This window comes from Tachyglossus aculeatus, chromosome 10 (assembly GCF_015852505.1).
Source record: "Tachyglossus aculeatus isolate mTacAcu1 chromosome 10, mTacAcu1.pri, whole genome shotgun sequence".
Lineage (NCBI taxonomy): Eukaryota > Metazoa > Chordata > Mammalia > Monotremata > Tachyglossidae > Tachyglossus > Tachyglossus aculeatus.
Window position 1 is genome coordinate 57,238,345 of NC_052075.1, and position 22,995 is coordinate 57,261,339.

The following is a 22,995-nucleotide window of genomic DNA, read 5'->3' on the forward strand; positions in this document are numbered from 1 at the left end:
TTCCCTACCCAACAGCGGGCTCACAGTCTAGAAGGGGGAGACAGACAACAAAACAGAACATATTAACCTGTATATATGTATATATGTTTGTACATATTTATTTATTTTACTTTTACATATCTATTCTATTTATTTTATCTTGTTAATATGTTTGGTTTTGTTCTCTGTCTCCCCCTTCTAGACTGTGAGCCCACTGTTGGGTAGGGACCGTCTCTCGATGTTGCCAACTTGGACTTCCCAAGCGCTTAGTCCAGTGCTCTGCACACAGTAAGCGCTCAATAAATACGATTGATCATCAATCATATTTATTGAGCGCTTACTGTGTGCAGAGCACTGGACTAAGCGCTTGGGAAGTCCAAGTTGGGAACATAGAGAGACAGTCCCTACCCAACAGTGGGCTCACAGTCTACCGAATGAGGGCACGGTCCAAAGGGTCAAGGGGAGGTGGGTGGCCGCGGTGGGGGTGGTTGGGGGGTCTTCCCGTCCCCGGCGTGCCCCCCGTTTCCCCCTCGTCTCTGGGCCTCAGGTGCTGCAGGAGGGGACCCAGGTGTCCGTGTGGGCGGCCACGCTACACGGGGAGCCCGTGGCCGTCAAGGCCTTCTCGCCGGGGGCAGAGGCCCAGTTCCGCGCGGAGCTGGGCATGTACGCGCTGCCCGGCCTACGCCACGACAACTTGGCCCGCTTCCTGGCTGCCGGCTGGGGAGGACCCGAACCCAGGACCCCCGGGCCCCTGCTGATCCTGCAGCTCTACAACCAGGTAATCCATCCATCAATCAATCATATTTATTGAGCGCTTACTGTGTGCAGAGCACCGGACGAAGCGCTTGGGAAGGACAAGTTGGCAACATAGAGAGACGGTCCCTACCAGGTAATCCATCAATCAATCAATCGTATTTATTGAGCGCTTACTGTGTGCAGAGCACTGGACGAAGCTCTTGGGAAGGACAAGATGGCAACATAGAGAGACGGTCCCTACCAGGTAATCAATCAATCAGTCACTCAATCAATCGTATTTATTGAGCCCTTACTGTGTGCAGAGCACTGGATGAATCGCTTGGGAAGGACAGGTTGGCAACATAGAGAGACGGTCCCTATCAGGTAATCAATCAATCAGTCAATCAATCAGTCGTATTTATTGAGCGCTTACTGTGTGCAGAGGACTGGACGAAGCGCTTGGGAAGGACAAGTTGGCAACATATAGGGACGGTCCCTACCAGGTAATCAATCAGTCAATCAATCAATCGTATTTATTGAGCGCTTACTGTGTGCAGAGCACTGGACGAAGCGCTTGGGAAGGACAAGATGGCAACATAGAGAGACGGTCCCTACCAGGTAATCAATCAATCAGTCGATCAATCAATCGTATTTATTGAGCGCTTACTGTATGCAGAGCACTGGACGAAGCGCTTGGGAAGGACAAGTTGGCAACATAGAGAGATGGTCCCTACCAGGTAATCAATCAATCAGTTGATCAATCAGTCGTATTTATTGAGCGCTTACTGTGTGCAGAGCACTGGACTAAGCGCTTGGGAAGGACAAGATGGCAACATAGAGAGACGGTCCCTACTAGGTAATCAATCAATCAGTCGATCAATCAATCGTATTTATTGAGCGCTTACTGTGTGCAGAGCACTGGACTAAGCGCTTGGGAAGTACAAGTTGGCAACATATAAAGACGGTCCCTACCCAACGGTGGGCTTTGAGGAATTGTCTGTGGGATTTGTGGAGGGAGGGCATGCCAGGCCAGAGGTCGGATGCGGGCGAGAAGCCTGTGAACCCACTGTTGGGTAGGGACCGTCTCTATATGTTGCCAACTTGTACTTCCCAAGCGCTTAGTACAGTGCTCTGCACACAGTAAGCGCTCAATAAATACCATTGAATGAATGGATGAATGAAAGTCGACAGCAAGACGGACGGGCTGACCCCCCCCAGGCCCTGACCAGACAGCGTGGCTCAGTGGAAAGAGCCCGGGCTTTGGAGTCAGAGGTCATGGGTTCAAATTCCAGCTCCGCCACTTGTCAGCTGAGTGACTTTGGCCAAGCCACTTCACTTCTCTGGGCCTCAGTGACCTCATCTGTAAAATGGGGATGAAGACTGTGAGGCCCCCCGTGGGACAACCTGATTCCCTTGTAACCTCCCTAGCACTTAGAACAGTGCTTTGCACATAGTAAGCACTTAATAAATGCCACCAATTGGCAGCTGTGTGACTTTGGGCAAGTCACTTCACTTCTCTGGGCCTCAGTTCCCTCATCTGGAAAATGGGGATTAAGACTGTGAGCCCCCCGTGGGACAACTTGATCACCTTGTAACATCCCCAACGCTTAGAACAGTGCTTTGCACATAATAAGCACTTAATAAATACCATTATTATTATTATTATTATTAAGTCACAACTTCTCTGTGCCTCAGTGACCTCATCTGTAAAATGGGGATGAAGACTGTGAGCCCCCCATGGGACAACCTGATCACCTTGTAACCTCCCCAGTGCTTAGAACAGTGCTTTGCACATAGTAAGCACTTAATAAATGCCATTATTATTATTATTATTATGTGACTGGCCCATTATTATTATCATTATTACAAGGTGATCAGGTTGTCCCACGAGGGGCTCACAGTCTTCATCCCCACTTTACAGATGAGGTAACTGAGGCACAGAGAAGTTAAGTGACTTGTCCAGAGTCATGCAGCTGACAGCCTGATCACCTTGCAACCACCCCAGTGCTTAGAACAGCACTTTGCACATAGTAACCGCTTAATAAATGCCATTATTATTGGTAGTATTATTAAGTGACTTGCCCATTATTATTATCATTATTACAAGTTGATCAGGTGCCCCACGAGGGGCTCACAGTCTTAATCATTATTATTATTATCATTATTATTATTATGCGATTTACCCATTATTATTATCATTATTAGAAGGTGATCAGGTGTCCCACGAGGGGCTCACAGTCTTAATCCCCATTTTACAGATGAGGTCACTGAGGCACAGAGAAGTTAAGTGACTTGCCCAAAGTCACGCAGCTAACGGGCTGCTCACCTTGTAACCGCCCCGGCGCTTTGCACATAGTAGGCGCTTAATGAATGCCATTATTATTATTAGAAGTAGTAGTAGTAGTAAGTGACCCATTATTACTATCATTATTACAAGGTGATCAGGTGTCCCATGAGGGGCTCACAGTCTTAATCATTATTATTATTATTATTATTATTATTATTAAGAGACTTACCCATTATAATTACCATTATTAGAAGGTGATCGGGTTGTCCCACGAGGGGCTCACAGTCTTAATCCCCATTTTACAGAAGAGGTCACTGAGGCACAGAGAAGTTAAGTGACTTGCCCGAAGTCACGCAGCTGACGGCCTGCTCACCTTGTAACCGCCCCAGCGTTTTGCACATAGTAGGCGCTTAATAAATGCCATTATTATTATTAGAAGTAGTAGTAGTAGTAGTAAGTGACCCATTATTACTATCATTATTACAAGGTGATCAGGTGTCCCATGAGGGGCTCACAGTCTTAATCGTTATTATTATTATTATTAAGAGACTTACCCATTATTATTATCATTATTAGAAGGTGATCAGGTGTCCCACGAGGGGCTCACAGTCTTAATCCCCATTTTACAGATGAGGTCACTGAGGCACAGAGAAGTTAAGTGACTTGCCCAAAGTCACGCAGCTGACGGCCTGCTCACCTTGTTACCGCCCCGGCGCTTTGCACATGGTAGACGCTTAATAAATGCCATTATTATTATTATCAGTAGTAGTAGTAGTAGTAGTAGTAGTAGTAGTAGTATCAGCGCTTAGAACAGTGCTCTGCACATAGTAAGTGCTTAACAAATGCCATCATCATTAGTAGTAGTAGTATTAAGTGACTTGCCCATTATTATTATCATTATTACAAGGTGATCAGGTTGTCCCACGAGGGGCTCACAGTCTTAATCCCCATTTTACAGAAGAGGTCACTGAGGCACAGAGAAGTTAAGTGACTTGCCCAAAGTCACACAGCTAACGGGCTGCTCACCTTGTAACCGCCCCGGCGCTTTGCACATAGTAGGCGCTTAATGAATGCCATTATTATTATTAGAAGTAGTAGTAGTAGTAAGTGACCCATTATTATTATCATTATTACAAGGTGATCAGGCGTCCCATGAGGGACTCACAGTCTTAATCATTATTATTATTATTATTATTATTATTGTTATTATTATTATTAAGAGACTTACCCATTATAATTACCATTATTAGAAGGTGATCGGGTTGTCCCACGAGGGGCTCACAGTCTTAATCCCCATTTTACAGAAGAGGTCACTGAGGCACAGAGAAGTTAAGTGACTTGCCCGAAGTCACGCAGCTGACGGCCTGCTCACCTTGTAACCGCCCCAGCGTTTTGCACATAGTAGGCGCTTAATAAATGCCATTATTATTATTAGAAGTAGTAGTAGTAGTAAGTGACCCATTATTACTATCATTATTACAAGGTGATCAGGTGTCCCATGAGGGGCTCACAGTCTTAATCATTATTATTATTATTATTAAGAGACTTACCCATTATTATTATCATTATTAGAAGGTGATCAGGTGTCCCACGAGGGGCTCACAGTCTTAATCCCCATTTTACAGATGAGGTCACTGAGGCACAGAGAAGTTAAGTGACTTGCCCAAAGTCACGCAGCTAACGGGCTGCTCACCTTGTTACCGCCCCGGCGCTTTGCACATGGTAGATGCTTAATAAATTCCATTATTATTATTATTAGTAGTAGTAGTAGTAGTAGTATCAGCGCTTAGAACAGTGCTCTGCACATATTAAGCGCTTAACAAATGCCATCATCATTAGTAGTAGTAGTATTAAGTGACTTGCCCATTATTATTATCGTTATTACAAGGTGATCAGGTTGTCCCACGAGGGGCTCACAGTCTTAATCCCCATTTTACAGAAGAGGTCACTGAGGCACAGAGAAGTTAAGTGACTTGCCCAAAGTCACGCAGCTGACGGCCTGCTCACTTTGTAACCGCCCCGGCGCTTTGCACATGGTAGACGCTTAATAAATGCCATCATTATTATTATTATTATTATTCTCTCCCGGTGCCAGGGCTCCCTCCGACAACACCTGAGCGAGCACTGCCCGGCCTGGGCGGGCGCCATGCGGCTGGCGCTGTCTCTGACCCGAGGCCTGGCCTTCCTGCACGAGGAACGCTGGCAGGACGGTGAGTCGGGGCCCTGGGACTCACCCACTCACTCAAGCCTATTTATTGGGCGCTTCTGGTGTGCGGGGCACTGTACTAAGCGCTTGGGAAGTCCAAGTCGGCAACATCTCCACCCAACAGCGGGCTCACGGTCTAGGAGGGCCACCGTCGGGACGCCTCTGGCCCCGGGACCTCTGAAGTCACCCAGTGGGCCCTGTCACCCCCATGCCCGCTCCAGGCCAGTTGAAGCCGGGCATCGCCCACCGGGACCTGAGTAGCCACAACGTGTTGGTGCGGGATGACGGCTCCTGTGCCATCGGGGACCTGGGACTTGCGTTGGCGCTGCCCGGGGCCTCCCGGCCCCAGGCCCGGGCCCGCGGCCCCGCCGTCCTCATGGAGGTGATGCCAGGGCTGGGACTCCCCCGTGGCGGTCGGGGCTGGGCAAGAGGGGGTTGGCGTCTGTGGAGGCCACGCATGGTGCCAGCGAGAAGAATAAGATTAATAATGGTATTTGTTAAGCGCTTACTAGGTGCCAAGCACTGTTCTAAGCACTAGGGAAGTTACAAGGTGATCAGGTTGGCCCACGGGGGGCTCCCAGTCTTCATCCCCGTTTTACAGCTGAGGTCACTGAGGTACAGAGAAGTTAACTGACATAATAATAATGGCATTTATTAAGCACTTACTATGTGCAAAGCACTGTTCTAAGCGCTGGGGAGGATACAAGGTGATCAGGTTGGCCCACGGGGGGCTCACAGTCTTCATCCCCTTATTACAGCTGAGGTCACTGAGGTACAGAGAAGTTAACTGACGTAATAATGATGGCATTTATTAAGCGCTTACTATGTGCAAAGCACTGTTCTAAGCGCTGGGGAGGACACAAGGTGATCAGGTTGGCCCACGGGGGGCTCCCAGTCTTCATCCCCTTTTTACAGCTGAGGTCACTGAGGTACAGAGAAGTTAACTGACATAATAATAATGGCATTTATTAAGCACTTACTATGTGCAAAGCACTGTTCTAAGCGCTGGGGAGGATACAAGGTGATCAGGTTGGCCCACGGGGGGCTCACAGTCTTCATCCCCTTATTACAGCTGAGGTCACTGAGGTACAGAGAAGTTAACTGACGTAATAATGATGGCATTTATTAAGCACTTACTATGCGCAAAGCACTGTTCTAAGCGCTGGGGAGGACACAAGGTGATCAGGTTGGCCTACGGGGGGCTCCCAGTCTTCATCCCTGTTTTACAGATGAGGTCACTGAGGTACAGAGAAGTTAACTGACATAATAATGATGGCATTCATTAAGCGCTTACTATGTGCAAAGCACTGTTCTAAGCGCTGGGGAGGTTACAAGGTGATCAGGTTGGCCCACGGGGGGCTCACAGTCTTCATCCCCCTATTACAGCTGAGGTCACTGAGGTACAGAGAAGTTAACTGACATAATAATAATAATAATAACAATGGCATTTATTAAGCGCTTACTATGTGCAAAGCACTGTTCTAAGGGCTGGGGAGGATACAAGGTGATCAGGTTGGCCCACGAGGGGCTTCCAGTCTTCATCCCCGTTTTACAGATGAGGTCACTGAGGCACAGATAAGTTAACTGACATAATAATAATGGCATTTATTAAGCGCTTACTATGTGCAAAGCACTGTTCTAAGCGCTGGGGAGGTTACAAGGTGATCAGGTTGGCCCATGGGGGGCTCACAGTCTTCATCCCCCTATTACAGCTGAGGTCACTGAGGTACAGAGAAGTTAACTGACATAATAATAATAATAATGATGGCATTTATTAAGTGCTTACTATGTGCAAAGCACTGTTCTAAGCTCTGGGGAGGATACAAGGTGATCAGGTTGTCCCACGGGGGGCTCACAGTCTTCATCCCCGTTTTACAGATGAAGTCACTGAGGCATAGAAAAGTTAACTGACATAATAATAATAATAATGGCATTTATTAAGCACTTACTATGTGCAAAGCACTGTTCTAAGCGCTGGGGAGGTTACAGTGTGATCAGGTTGTCCCACGGGGGGCTTACAGTCTTCATCCCCATTTTACAGATGAGGTCACTGAGGCCCAGGGAAGTTGTGACATAATAATAATTGTTATTATTATTATTCATTACTATAATAAATAATATCATAATATTATATAATTATATAATATATTATACAATATAATTATAATATCAATGATATTAATATATGATATGTAATATGCTATTATTATTATTAAATCTGTACAAACATATATACAGGTGCTGTGGGGAGGGGAAGGAGGTAGGGCAGAGGGGGGGGATATTCATTCATTCAATCGTATTCATTCATTCATTCATTCAATCGTATTTATTGAGCGCCTACTGTGTGCAGAGCACTGTACCAAGCGCTTGGGAAGTCCAAGTTGGCAACATCTAGAGACGGTCCCTACCCAACAGCGGGCCCACAGTCTAGAAGGGGGAGACGGACAACAAAACATTATCATTAACAAAATCAATAGAATAGTAAATGTGGACAGGTAAAAGAAATAGAGTTGAAGCAGGTGCTTCGGGTGGGGGGCTTGCCGTGGTGTGGGAGTTCCCCGGTGGGTGTCAAGTGGACAGAACAAGTCGAATTAAAGCTAACAAAATCAATAGGATAGTAAATATGGGCAGGTTAAAGAAATAGAATTGAAGCAGATGCTCCGAGCGTGGTGTGGGAGTTCCCCGCTGCGTGTCAAGTGGACAGAACAAGTCGAATTAAAGCTAACAAAATCAATAGGATAGCAAATATGGACAGGTTAAAGAAATAGAGTTGAAGCAGATGCTCCGAGCGTGGTGTGGGAGCTCCCCGCTGGGTGTCAAGTGGACAGAACAAGTCGAATTAAAACTAACAAAATCAATAGGATAGTAAATATGGACAGGTTAAAGAAATAGAGTTGAAGCAGATGCTCCAAGCGTGGTGTGGGAGTTCCCCGGTGGGTGTCAAGTGGACAGAACAAGTCGAATTAAAGCTAACAAAAGCGATAGGATAGTAAATATGGACAGGTTAAAGAAATAGAGTTGAAGCAGATGCTCCGAGCGTGGTGTGGGAGTTCCTCGCTGGGTGTCAAGTGGACAGAACAAGTCGAATTAAAGCTAACAAAATCAATAGACTAGTATATATGGACAGGTTAAAGAAATAGAGTTGAAGCAGATGCTCCGAGCGTGGTGTGGGAGTTCCCCGGTGGGTGTCAAGTGGACAGAACAAGTCGAATTAAAGCTAACAAAATCAATAGACTAGTAAATATGGACAGGTTAAAGAAATAGAGTTGAAGCAGATGCTCCGAGTGTGGTGTGGGAGTTCCCCGCTGGGTGTCAAGTGGACAGAACAAGTCGAATTAAAGCTAACAAAAGCGATAGGATAGTAAATATGGACAGGTTAAAGAAATAGAATTGAAACAGGTGCTCTGTGTGGGGGGCTTGCCATGGTGTGGGAGTTCTCCGCTGGGTGTCAAGTGGACAGAACAAGTCGAATTAAAGCTAACAAAATCAATATGATAGTAAATATGGACAGGTTAAGGAAATAGAATTGAAACAGGTGGTCTGTGTGGGGGGCTTGCCGTGGTGTGGGAGTTCCCCGGTGGGAGTCAAGTGGACAGAACGAGTTGAATTAAAGCTAACAAAAGCGATAGGATAGTAAATATGGACAGGTTAAAGAAATAGAGTAAGCGATAGGATAGTAAATATGGACAGGTTAAAGAAATAGAGTTGAAGCAGATGCTCCGAGTGGGGGGCTTGCCATGGTGTGGGAGTTCCCCGGTGGGTATCAAGTGGACAGAACAAGTCGAATTAAAGCCAACAAAAGCAATAGGATAGTAAATATGGACAGGTTAAAGAAATAGAGTTGAAGCAGATGCTCCGGATGGGGGGCTTGATGTGGTGTGGGAGTTGGGGGTTGTCGGGTACGTGTGCGTGCTTGTGTGTTCTCAGCAGGCGGGCAGACAACGGTACACGGCCCCCGAAATTCTGGACAAGACGCTGGACCTTCAGGATTGGGGCCTGGCCCTCCGCAGAGCCGACGTCTACTCCTTGGCCCTGCTGCTCTGGGAGACCCTCAGCCGCTGCCCCGACTTGAGGCCTGGTGAGACCCCCGCCCCGTCCCCTGCCACCCCGATGCCCAGCCGGCCCTGCCCCGTCAGGCGGCCTGAGTTTAGTCGTTCATTCGGAGAAGCAGAGAAGAGAAATAATAAATAATAATGATGGCATTTATTAAGCGCTTACTATGTGCAAAGCACTGTTCTAAGCGCTGGGGAGGTTGCAAGGTAATCAGGTTGTCCCACGTGGGGCTCACAGTCTTCATCCCCATTTTACAGATGAGGTCACTGAGGCCCAGAGAAGTGAAATGACTCGCCCAAAGTCACACAGCTGACAATTGGCGGAGCTGGGATTTGAACCCATGACCTCAGACTCCAAAGCCCGGGCTCTTTCCCATTGAGCCACACTGCTTGGCCCAGTGGAAAGAGCCCGGGCTTGAGAGTCAAAGGTCAGGGGTTCAAATCCCGGCTCCGCCGCTTGTCAGCTGGGTGACTTTGGGCGAATCACTTCAATCACTCAATCAATCAATCAATCAATCAATCGTATTTATTGAGCGCTTACTGTGTGCAGAGCACTGTACTAAGCACTTGGGAAGTACAAGTTGGCAACATATAGAGACGGTCCCTACCCAACAGTGGGCTCACAGTCTAGAAGGGGGAGACAGAGAACAAAACCAAACATATTAACAAAATGAAATAAATAGAATAGATATGTACAAGTAAAATAAATCAATAAATAGAGTAATAAATATGTACAATCATATATACATCTATACAGGTGCTGTGGGGAAGGGAAGGAGGCAAGACAAGGGGGATGGAGAGGGGGACGAGGGCATCTGGAAAATGGGGATGAAGACTGGGAGCCCCATGTGGGACAAGCTGATCACCTTGTATTTACCCCAGCGCTTAGAACGGTGCTTGGCACATAGTAAGCGCTTCACAAATACCAACATTTATTTATTTATTTTAATAGAGAAGCAGCATGGCTCAGTGGAAAGAGCCCAGGCTTGGGAGTCAGAGGTCAGGGGTTCAAATCCCGGCTCCGCCGCTCGTCGGCTGGGTGACTGTGGGTGAGTCGCTTCACTTCCCTGGGCCTCAGTTCCCTCATCTGGAAAATGGGGATGAAGACTGGGAGCCCCATGTGGGACAACCTGATTACCTTGTATTTACCCCAGCGCTTAGAACAGTGCTTGGCACGTAGTAGTGCTTAATAAATGCTATCATTATTATCAGTGCTTAGAACACTGCTTTGCACATAGAAAGCGCTTAACAAATGCCATCATCATCATCATCATTATTATTATTATTATTAAAGTGACTTGCCCAAAGTCACCCAGCTGACAATTGGCAGAGCCGGGATTTGAACCTATGACCTCCAAAGCCCGGGCTCTTTCCACTGAGCCACGCTGCTTCTCCAGAGAAGTGAAGTGACTTGCCCAAAGTCACCCAGCTGACAATTGGCAGAGCCTGGATTTGAACCCCTGACCTCTGACTCTAAATAATACTAATAATGGCATTGATTAAACACTTACTATGTGCATGGCACTGTTCTAAGCGCTGGGGAGGTTACAAGGTGATCAGGTTGTCCCACAGGGGGCTCCCAGTCTTCATTCCCATTTGACAGATGAGGGAACTGAGGCACAGAGAAGTGAAGTGACTTGCCTGAAGTCACCCAGCTGACAATTGGCAGAGCCTGGATTTGAACCCCTGACCTCTGACTCTAAATAATACTAATAATGGCATTGATTAAGCACTTACTATGTGCAAGGCACTGTTCTAAGCGCTGGGGAGGTTACAAGGCGATCAGATTGTCCCACGGGGGGCTCCCAGTCTTCATCCCCATTTGACAGATGAGGGAACTGAGGCCCAGAGAAGTGAAGTGACTTGCCTGAAGTCACCCAGCTGACAATTGGCAGAGCCTGGATTTGAACCCCTGACCTCTGACTCTAAATAATACTAATAATGGCATTGATTAAGCACTTACTTTGTGCAAGGCACTGTTCTAAGCGCTGGGGAGGTTACAAGGCGATCAGGTTGTCCCACGGGGTTGCTCCCAGTCTTCATCCCCATTTGACAGATGAGGGAACTGAGGCCCAGAGAAGTGAAGTGACTTGCCTGAAGTCACCCAGCTGACAATTGGCAGAGCCTGGATTTGAACCCCTGACCTCTGACTCTAAATAATACTAATAATGGCATTGATTAAGCACTTACTATGTGCAAGGCACTGTTCTAAGCGCTGAGGAGGTTACAAGGCGATCAGGTTGTCCCACGGGGGGCTCCCAGTCTTCATCCCCATTTGACAGATGAGGGAACTGAGGCCCAGAGAAGTGAAGTGACTTGCCCGAAGTCACCCAGCTGACAAGTGGCGGAGCTGGGATTTCAACCTCTGACCTCTGACTCCAAGGGCCACGCTGCTTCTCCGAAGCCCTTCCCAGCTGAGTCCCCCCCCCCCAAAAAAGTGTCCCATCCCCTGTTTCTCTGTCGTCTCCCCCTCCCCTGTGCCCCCCAGGTGGGATGACCCCTCCATTCCAGCTGGCATTCGAAGCGGAACTGGGCAGGAGCCCCTCGGCCTGCGAACTCTGGACCCTGGCCGTGGCTCAGCGCAGGAGGCCGCACGTCCCCCCGGCCTGGCACAGTGCCACCGTTGTGAGGGGGCACCGGGAAGGGAGGGAGGGAGGGGACACTTGGGGGAGGAGGAGACCCCAGAGGGACCGAGGACCATCATCATCATCATCAATCGTATTTATTGAGCGCTTACTGTGTGCAGAGCACTTGGGAAGTACAAGAGCTTGGGACCATCAGCTTTGCCCCCTCCCCGTGCCCACTCCTGACAACACATCTCTGCCTCCCCATCTCCCCGGGCCCTACCTCCTTCCCCTCCCCAGAGCCCCTTTATATATGTTTGGACAGATCTATTACTCTATTTATTGTCCTTGTCCATATTTACTATTCTATTTATTTTGTTAATGATGTGCATATAGCTTTATTTCTATTCATTCTGACGACTTGACACCTGTCCACATGTTTTGTTCAGTTGTATGTCTCCCCCTTCTAGACTGTGAGCCTGCTGTTGGACTGAGCCCCCTTTCCCCTCTCCTCCTCCCCATCTCCCCCCGCCCTATCTCCTTCTCCTCCCCACGGCTCCAGTATATATGTTTGTATAGATCTATTACTTTATTTATTTTCCTTGTCCATATTTACTATTCTATTTATTTTGTTAATGATGTGCATCTAGCTTTATTTCTATTTATTCTGACGACTTGACACCTGTCCACATGTTTTGTTCAGTTGTCCGTCTCCCCGTTCTAGACTGTGAGCCTGCTGTTGAACTGAGCCCCCTTTTTCTTCTCCTCCTCCCCATCTCCCCCGGCCCTACCTCCTTCCCCTCCCCACAGCCCTTGTATATAGGTTTGGACAAATCTATTACTCTACTTATTGTCCTTGTCCATATTTACTATTCTATTTATTTTGTTAATGACGTGCATCGAGCTTTATTTCTATGTATTCTGGTGACTTGACACCTGTCCACATGTTTTGTTCAGTTGTCTGTCTCTCCCTTCTAGACTGTGAGCCTGCTGTTGGACTGAGCCCTCTTTTTCCTCTCCTCCTCCCCATCTCCCCTGGCCCTACCTCCTTCCCCTCCCCACAGCCCCTGTATAGATGTTTGGACAAATCAATTACTCTATTTATTGTCCTTGTCCGTATTTACTATTCTATTTATTTTGTTAATGATGTGCATCTAGCTTTATTTCTATTTATTCTGGTGACTTGACACCTGTCCACATGTTTTGTTCAGTTGTCTGTCTCCCCATTCTAGACTGTGAGCCTGCTGTTGGACTGAGCCCCCTTTTTCTTCTCCTCCTTCCCCTCCCCACAGCCCCTGTATAGATGTTTGGACAAATCTATTACTCTATTTATTGTCCTTGTCCATATTTACTATTCTATTTATTTTGGTAATGATGTACATCGAGCTTTATTTCTATGTATTCTGGTGACTTGACACCTGTCCACATGTTTTGTTCAGTTGTCTGTCTCCCCCTTCTAGACTGTGAGCCTGCTGTTGGACTGAGCCCTCTTTTTCCTCCCCTCCTCCCCATCTCCCCTGGCCCTACTTCCTTCCCCTCCCCACAGCCCCTGTATATATGTTTGGACAAATCTATTACTCTATTTATTGTCCTTGTCCGTATTTACTATTCTATTTATTTTGTTAATGATGTGCATCTAGCTTTATTTCTGTTTATTCTGACGACTTGACACCTGTCCGCATGTTTTGTTCAGTTGTCTGTCTCCCCCTTCTAGACTGTGAGCCCGCTGTTGGACTGAGCCCCCTTTTTCCTCTCCTCCTTCCCCTCCCCACAGCCCCTGTATATATGTTTGGACAAACCTATTACTCTATTTATTTTATTTCTCCATATTTACTATTCTATTTATTTTGTTAATGATGTGCATCTAGCTTTATTTCTATTTATTCTGACGACTTGACACCTGTCCACATGTTTTATTCAGTTGTGTGTCTCCCCCTTCTAGACTGTGAGCCCACTGTTGGACTGAGCCCCCTTTTTCCTCTCCTCCTCCCTACGTCCTTCCCCTCCCCACAGCCCCTGTATAGATGTTTGTACAGATCTATTTCTCTATTTATTTTCCTTGTCCATATTTACTATTCTATTTATTTTGTTAATGATGTGCATCTAGCTTTATTTCTATTTATTCTGATGACTTGACACCTGTCCACATGTTTTGTTCAGTTGTCTGTCTCCCCCTTCTAGACTGTGAGCCCGCTGTTGGACTGAGCCCCCTTTTCCCTCTCCTCCTCCCCATCCCCACTGCCCTACCTCCTTTCCATCCCCACAGCCCCTGTATAGATGTTTGTACAGATCTATTACTCTATTTATTGTCCCTGTCCATATTTACTATTCTATTTATTTTGTTAATGATGTGCATCTTCTAGACTGTGAGCCCGCTGTTGGGTAGGGACCGTCTCTATATGTTGCCAACTTGTACTTCCCAAGCGCTTAGTACAGTGCTCTGCACACAGTAAGCGCTCAGTAAATACAATTGAATGAATGAATGAATGACTTGACACCTGTCCACATGTTTTGTTCTGTTGTCCGTCTCCCCCTTCTAGACTGTGAGCCTGCTGTTGGACTGAGCCCCCTTTTTTCTCTCCTCCTCCCCATCTCCCCCCGCCCTACCTCCTTCCCCTCCCCACAGCCCCTGTATAGATGTTTGGACAAATCTATTACTCTATTTATTGTCCCTGTCCATATTTACTATTCTATATATTTTGTTAATGATGTGCATCTAGCTTTATTTCTATTTATTCTGACGACTTGACAGCTGTCCACATGTTTTGTTTCGTCGTCCGTCTCCCACTTCTCGACTGTGAGCCCGTTGTTGGGTAGGGACCGTCTCTAGATGTTGCCGACTTGGACTTCCCAAGCGCTTAGTACAGTGCTCTGCACACAATAAGCGCTCAATAAATGCGATTGAATGAATGAATCTCCTCCTTGTGTCACCTTCCCCATCTGTTTCTCCGGCCCATCCCGTCCTTTTGACGCCTCTTCCAGGAAGCCTCCTGAATCCACCCCACCATGGCCCACCTCCTCTCCTGCCTGTCATTCATTTGTTCATTCAATCGTATTTATTGAGCGCTTACTGTGTGCAGAGCACTGGACTAAGCGCTTGGGAAGTCCAAGTTGGCAACACATAGAGCCGGTCCCTACCTAACAGTGGGCTCACAGCCTAGAAGGGAGAGACAGAGAACAAAACCAAACATATTAACAGAATAAAATAAATAGAATAGATATGTACAGGTAAAATAAATCAATAGAGTAATAAATCCGTACAAACATCTATACATATATACAGGTGTTGTGGGGAATCAATCCATCCATCAATCGTATTTATTGAGTGCTTACTGTGTGCAGGGCACTGTACTAAGCGATTGGGAAGTCCAATTTGGCAACACATAGAGCCAGTCCCTACCCAACAGTGGGCTCACAGTCTAGAAGGGGGAGACAGAGAACAAAACCAAACATATTAACCGAATAAAATAAATAGAATAGATATGTACAAGTAAAATAGAGTAATAAATCCATACAAACATCTATACGTAGCATCATCAATCGTATTTATTGAGCGCTTACTGTGTGCAGAGCACTGTACTAAACGCTTGGGAAGTACAAGTTGGCAACATATAGAAACAGTCCCTACCCAACAGTGGGCTCACAGTCTAAAAGGGGGAGACAGAGAACAAAACCAAACATACTAACAAAATAAAATAAATAGAATAGATATGCACAAGTAAAATAAATAAATATACATATATACAGGTGCTGTGGAGAATCAATCAATCAATCAATTGTATTTATTGAGCGCTTACTGTACTAAGTGCTTGGGAAGTCCAAGTTGGCAACATATAGAGACGGTTCCTACCCAACAGCGGGCTCACAGTCTAAAAGGGGGAGACAGAGAACAAAACCAAATGTACTAACAAAATAAAATAAATAGAATAGATATGTACAAGTAAAATAAATAAATATACATATATACAGTGCTGTGGGGAATCAATCAATCAATCAATTGTATTTATTGAGCGCTTACTGTACTAAGTGCTTGGGAAGTCCAAGTTGGCAACACATAGAGCCGGTCCCTACCCAACAGTGGTCTCACAGTCTAGAAGGGGGAGACAGAGAACAAAACCAAACATATTAACAGAATAAAATAAATAGAATGGGTATGTACAAGTACAATAAATCAATAAATAGAGTAATAAATACGTGCAAATGTACAAGTAAAATAAATAGAGTAATAAATCCGTACAAACATCTATACCTATATACAGGTGCTGTGGGGAAGGGAAGGAGGTAAGGCGGGGCAATGGGGAGAGGAAGGAGGGGGATCAGTCTGGGAAGGCCTCCTGGAGGAGGTGAGCTCCAGGAACAGATGTGTCGACTTACTGAGCGCCCCCCGATTTCTCCCCAGGAGCCGGGCGGACTGTCGGAAGTCCTGGAGGACAGCTGGGACCCCGACCCCGAAGCCAGGCTGACCGCAGGCTGTGTCCAGCAGCGTCTGGAGGCCCTGAACCTGTGTCCCAATCCCTCTGACGGCCCCCTCCCGCCATGAACCCCTCACCCCTTTTGCCCCTCACCCTGGCACTCTCCCTCTCCCGTCCCCTCCTGCCTCATCCCGTCCTTTAGGCCTCAGCTGAAACCCTACCTCCTCCGGGAAGCCTTCCTCGGCCTCCGTTCCGGGTCTATACGAGGCATCTTTGTTCTGTTCCCCGTCTCCCCCTTCTAGACTGTGAGCCCACTGTTGGGTAGGGACCGACTCTATGTGTTGCCAACTTGGACTTCCCAAGCGCTTAGTCCAGTGCTCTGCACACAGGAAGCGCTCAATAAATACGATTGATTGATTGACTGATTGATCTTTGTACCCACACGTGTGACATGTGTGACTTCTAGACTGTGAGCCCACTCTTCTAGACTGTGAGCCGACTGTTGGGTAGGGACGGTCTCTATGTGTTGCCAACTTGGACTTCCCAAGCGCTTAGTACAGTGCTCTGCACACAGTAAGCGCTCAATAAATACAATTGAATGAATGAATGAATGAATGAATGTCTCTTTTCTTGTGCAGTCCAGTGCCATTCTAGACTGTGAGCCCACTGTTGGGTAGGGACCGTCTCTATCTGTTGCCAACTTGTACTTCCCAAGCGCTTAGTCCAGTGCTCTGCACACAGTAAGCGCTCAATAAATACGATTGAATGAACACAGTAAGCGCTCAATCAATACGATTGAATGAATGAATCATTCATTCAATCGTATTGATTGAGCGCTTACTGTGTGCAGAGCACTGGACTAAGCGCTTGGGAAGGACAGATAGAGACGGGGATCAGCGAGAAGCAGCGTGGCTCAGTGGAAAGAGCCTGATCTTTGGAGTCAGAGATCATGGGTTCAAATCCCAGCTCTGCCAATTGTCAGCTGGGTGACCTTGGGCAAGTCACTTCACTTCTCTGGGCCTCAGTGACCTCATCTGTAAAATGAGGATTAAGATTGTGAGCCCCACGTGGGACAACCTGATCACTCTGAAACCTCCCCAGCGCTTAGAACAGTGCTTTGCACATAGTAAGCGCTTAATAAATGCTATCATTATTATACTGCTTTGCACATAGTAAGCGCTTAACAAATGCCATCATTATTATTATTATTATACACGAGGCATCTTTGTACCCACACGTGTGACCGTGGGTTTCTTTTCTTGCGCAGCCCAGTGCCATTCATCATTCATTCAATCGTATTGATTGAGCGCTTACTGTGTGCAGAGCACTGGACTAAGCGCTTGGGAAGGACAGATAGAGACGGGGATCAGCGAGAAGCAGCTTACTGTGTGCAGAGCCCGGCCCAGTGGGCCCCCAGACTGAGCCCCCTCCTTCCTCTCCCCATCCCCCCCGCCTTACCTCCTTCCCCTCCCCACAGCACCTGTATATATGTATATATGTTTGGACTGATTTATTACTCTATTTTACTTGTACATATTTATTCTATTTATTTTATTTTATTAATATGTTTTGTTTTGTTGTCCGTCTCCCCTTTCTAGACTGTGAGCCCGCTGTTGGGTAGGGACCGTCTCCAGATGTTGCCAACTTGGACTTCCCAAGCGCTTAGTCCAGTGCTCTGCACACAGTAAGCGCTCAAGAAGAGCGGCGGGGCTCAGCGGAAAGAGCCCGGGCTTGGGAGTCTGGGGTCATGGGTTCGAATCCCGGCTCCGCCACTTGTCAGCTGGGTGACTTTGGGCAAGTCACTTCACTTCTCTGGGCCTCAGTTCCCTCATCTGTCAAATGGGGATGAAGACTGGGAGCCCCCCGTGGGACAACCTGATCTCCTTGTAACCTCCCCAGTGCTTAGAACAGTGCTTTGCACATATTAAGCACTTAATAAATGCCATCATTATTATTATTATTTATAAATACGACTGACTGACTGAATGAATGAATGAATGAATTAATTGGCGGGCTGTGCCCCAGATACCTTAGCTCCGCCCACCTGCTCTGATTATTATTATTAATAATAATAAAAATAATGGTATTTGTTAAGCGCTTACTATGTGCCAAGCACTGTCCTAAGCGCTGAAGTAGATACAAGGTGATCAGGTTGTCCCACGTGGGGCTCGCAGTCTTAATCCCCATTTTACAGACGAGGTAACTGAGGCACAGAGAAGTTAAGTGCCTTGCCCAGGGTCACACAGCTGACAGGTGGAGGAGCAGGATTCGAACCCATGACCTCTGACTCCTAAGCCTGTGCTCTTTCCACTGAGCCACTCTGATTGGTTGGCCCCGTCCGAGGGAGCTCCTGGCCCCGCCCCCCTGCTCTGATTGGCGGGTCCCGCCCAATGGAGTTCCCCGTCCCGCCCTCACTGAGGCCTTAGCCCCGCCCCCGGCGTGATTGACGGGTCCCTCCCCTAGAGACTTTAGCCCCGCCCCCTGCTCTGATTGGCGGGCCCCGCCCAATGGACCCTCCCCCGACTGAGCCCCCTCCTTCCTCCGGTATATATGTTTGTACATATATATCACTCTATTTATTTTACTTGTACACATTTATTCTATTTATTTTATTTTGTTAATATGTTTTGTTTTGTTGTCCGTCTCCCCCTTCTAGACTGTGAGCCCGCTGTTGGGTAGGGACCGTCTCTAGATGTTGCCAATTTGTGCTTCCCAAGCGCTTAGTCCAGTGCTCTGCACACAGTAAACGCTCAAAAGATACAATTGAATGAATGAATACGAATGAATGAATGAATGGGCGGGCCGCGCCCCAGACATTAGCCCCGCCCACCTGCTCTGATTGGCGGACCCCGCCCAGTGGAGTTCCCCGTCCCGCTCTCACTGAGGCCTTAGCCCCGGCCCTCCCGGCGTGATTGACGGGCCCCGCCCCCGGACAGTTTAGCCCCGCCCCCACTCTGATTGGTCAGTCCCGCCCAATGGAGTTCCCCGTCCCGCCCTCACTGAGGCCTTAGCCCCGCCCCCCGGCGTGATTGTCGGGTCCCGGCCCCAGAGACCTTAGCCCCGCCCCCTGCTCTGATTGGCGGGCCTCGCCCAATGGAGTTTCCCCATCCCGCCCTCACTGAGGTCTTATCCCCGCCCCCCGGCGTGATTGACGGGTCCCGGCCCCAGAGACATTAGCCCCGCCCCCTGCTCTGATTGGCGGGCCCCGCCCAATGGAGTTCCCCATCCTGCCCTCACTGAGGCCTTAGCCCCGCCCCCCTATGTGATTGACGGGCCCCGCCCCAGGGAGTTCCGGTTGGGCCGGCCCCGCCCCGCGGAAGCGCTTGTCGGGGCCGGACCCTCCCGCGCTAGTTTGATGGACGTGCCGGCCGCCCAATCGGCGCCCGGGGGCCCCGGCGGGCGGCCAATGGGGCCGCGGCGGGGGCGGGGCCGGGGGCCTCCCTCAGGGGGCCTCGACCGGGGGGAAGGGAGGGTGGGGTCGGAGGCAGCCCGGCCGAACAGCAGCGGAGGCGACGAGGTGACGGGGGGCGCCTGGGGTTTTCCCCCCCCCCCTCCTCCCGCCTGCCCGCCCGACGCTTTGAGATCCTCCCCTGGCCGGGGAGGGGGCGGCTTCCTTGGGCTCCCTTCGCTCCCCCCCCTTCCCGTCAGTTAAGCGCTTGGAGATCCTCTTGTTCTCCCCCCCCCCCCGCCCGACTTCCGGTCCCTCCGTTCTCCCCGACCCCCCACTTCCGGTCACCTAAGCGCTTGGAGATCCTGCAGTTACACCCCCCCCAACTTCAGTCCCCTTGGTTTCCCCCCCCCCCCCCCAGCCATCTCCTCTCTTCTCCCCCTCCGGTCATTTAAGCGCTTGGAGATCCCCTGGTCCTCCCCCATCCCAATTCCAGTCCCTCGGTTCTCCCCTCATCCATCTCCCCCCAACCCCCCTTCTCCACTTCCGGTCACTTAAAGCGCTTGGAGATCCTCCAGTTTCCCCCCCAACCCCAACTTCCGGTCCCTGATTCACTCTGCAGCCCCCCCTTCACTTCACCACTTCCGGTCACCTAAAGCGCTTGGAGATCCTCCAGTCCCCCCCCCCCCAACTTCCGACCTGTGATTCTCCCTGCGGCTCCCCCCCCCCACTTTTCCACTTCTGGTCACTTAGCGCTTGGAGATCCCCCAGTTACCCCCCACCCCCAACTTCCGGTCCTTGATTCACCCTGCAGCTCCCCCCACTTCTCCACTTCCGGTCACTTAAAGCGCTTAGAGATCCTCCAGTTCCCTCCCCCACCCCAACTTCCGGCCCCTGATTCTCCCTGCGGCCCCCCTCACTTTTCCACTTCCGGTCACTTAAAGCGCTTGGAGATCCTCCAGTTCCTTCTCCCACCCCCAACTTCCGGTCCTTGATTCACCCTGCAGCCCCCCCCCTTCCCCTCTGCCGGTCACTTAAACGCTTGAAGATCCTCTAGTCCCCCCCCCCCCCAACCTCAACTTCCGGTCCCTGATTCTCCCTGCAGCCCCCCCACTTCACTTCCGGTCACTTAAGCGCTTGGAGATCCTCCAGTCCCCCCACCCCAACTTCCGGCCCCTGATTCTCCCTGCAGCCCCTCCCCCTTCTCCACTTCCGGTCGCCTAAAGCGCTTGGAGATCCTCCAGTTCCCTCCCCGACCCCAACTTCCGGTCCTTGGTTCTCCCTGTAGCCACACACCCCTTCTCCCCTGCCGGTCACTCAAACGCTTGGAGATCCTCCAGTCCCCCCCTCCCCCAACCTCAACTTCCAGGCCCTGATTCTCCCTGCAGCCACCCCCACTTCTGGTCCCTTAAGCGCTTGGAGATCCTCCAGTTCCCCCCCCCCCAACCTCAACTTCCGGTCCTTGATTCTCCCTGTAGTCACCCCCCACTTCACTTCCGGTCACTTAAGCGCTTGGAGATCCTCCAGTCCCCCCCCCCCCCCCCAGCCTCAACTTCCAGTCCCTGATTCTCCCTGCAGCCCCCCCCACCCCACTTTTCCACTTCAGGTCACTTAAGCGCTTGGAGATCCTCCAGTTCCCCCCCCCCCAACCTCAACTTCCGGTCCCTGATTCTCCCTGCAGTCCCTCCCACTTCTCCACTTCCGGTCACTCAAGCGCTTGGAGATCCTCCAGTTCCCTCTCCCGCCCCAACTTCCGGTCCCTGGTTCTCCCTAAAGCCACCCCACTTTTCCACTTCCGGTCACTTAAGCGCTTGGAGATCCTCCAGTCCGCCCCCCCACCAACCTCAACTTCTGGTCTCCGATTCTCCCTGCAGTCCCTCCCACTTCTCCACTTCCAGTCACTTAAGTGCTTGGAGATCCTCCAGTTCCCCCCCCCACCCCACCCCACACCTCAACTTCCAGTCCCTGATTTTTCCTGCAGTCACCCCCACTTCACTTCCGGTCACTTAAAGCGCTTGGAGACCCTCCAGTTCCCCCCACCCCCAACTTCTGGTCCTTGATTCTCCCTGCAGCCACCCCCCCTTCTCTTCCGGTCACTTAAGCGCTTGGAGATCCTCCAGTCCCCCCCTAATCCCAACTTCCAGTCCTTGGTTCTCCCTGTAGCCACCCCCCTTTCTCTTCCGGTCACTTAAGCGCTTGGAGATCCTCCAGTCATCCCCCCCACCTCCGGTCCTTGATTCTCCCTGCAGCCATCCCCCCGCCCCCCCTTCTCTTCCGGTCATTTAAGCGCTTAGAGATCCCCCACCCCAACTTCCAGCCCCATGATTCTCCTGGCAGCCCTCCTCTTCTCCCTTTGAGAAGCAGCGTGGCTCGGTGGCGAGAGCCCGGGCTTGGGAGTCAGAGGTCGTGGGTTCTAATCCCGACTCCGCCACTGGTCAGCTGGGTGACCTTGGACAAGTCACTTCACTTCTCTGGGCCTCAGTTACCTCATCTGTAAAATGGGGGTGAAGACTGGGAGCCCCAGGTATCTTGTACCTCCCCCAGCACTTAGAACAGTGCTTGGCACATAGCACTTAACAAATACCATCATGATGATGATTATTATTCCCTGTGCCTCAGTTCCCAGCACTTAGAACAGTGCTTTGCACATAGTAAGCGCTTAATAAATGCCATTTTTATTATCTGTAAAATGGTGATTAAAAGTGTCATCCCCACGTGGGCCAACCTGATGACCTTGTATCTACCGCAGAGCTTAGAACAGTGCCTGACACATAGTAAGCGCTTAACAAATACCATAATTATTATTAGAGAAGCAGCGTGGCTCAGTGGAAAGAGCCCGGGCTTTGGAGTCAGAGGTCGTGGGTTCAAATCCCGGCTCCGCCAATTGCCAGCTGTGGGACTTTGGGCAAGTCACTTCACTTCTCTGGGCCTCAGTGACCTCATCTGTAAAACGGGGATGAAGACTGTGAGCCCCCAGTGGGACAACCTGCTCACCTTATAACCTCCCCAGCGCTTAGAACAGTGCTTTGCACATAGTAAGCGCTTAACAAATACCATTCTTCTTCTTCTCTGGGCCTCAGTTACCTCATCTGTCAAATGGGGATTAAGACTGTGAGCCCCCCGTGGGGTAATCTGATTGCCTTGTAACTTCCCCAGTGCTTAGAACAGTGCTTTGCACTAGTAAGCGCTTAATAAATGCCATTATTATTATGATGATGATGATGGTAAGTGCTTGGAGATCTTCTAGTTCTCCCCCCACCCCAAATTCCAGCCTCTCAGCTCTCTCCGCAGCCATCCCCCACTTTCATTCATTCATTCATTCATTCATTCATTCATTCATTCAATCATATTTATTGAGTGCTTACTGTGGGC

The 22,995-nt window shown here is 49.4% G+C and overlaps 1 protein-coding gene across 4 annotated transcripts in view; it reads left to right on the top strand.

Moving 5' to 3' along the window:
- AMHR2 (anti-Mullerian hormone receptor type 2) overlaps nt 1–16,589 on the top strand; it is a 33,379-nt gene extending 16,790 nt beyond the window's left edge. For 2 of the 4 annotated variants that reach the window (XM_038752895.1, XM_038752897.1), the window contains 6 exons: nt 527–757; nt 5,097–5,211; nt 5,399–5,589; nt 9,138–9,285; nt 11,748–11,884; nt 16,223–16,589. In XM_038752895.1, the coding sequence (XP_038608823.1) occupies nt 527–757; nt 5,097–5,211; nt 5,399–5,589; nt 9,138–9,285; nt 11,748–11,884; nt 16,223–16,363 (963 nt within the window). In that variant the 3' untranslated portion in view covers nt 16,364–16,589. Of the gene's footprint in view, nt 1–526; nt 758–5,096; nt 5,212–5,398; nt 5,590–9,134; nt 9,286–11,747; nt 11,885–16,222 lie in introns of all 4 variants that reach the window. The other 2 variants (XM_038752896.1, XM_038752898.1) reach the window with 2 other exon arrangements.
- Nucleotides 16,590–22,995: the final 6,406 nt, after the last annotated feature.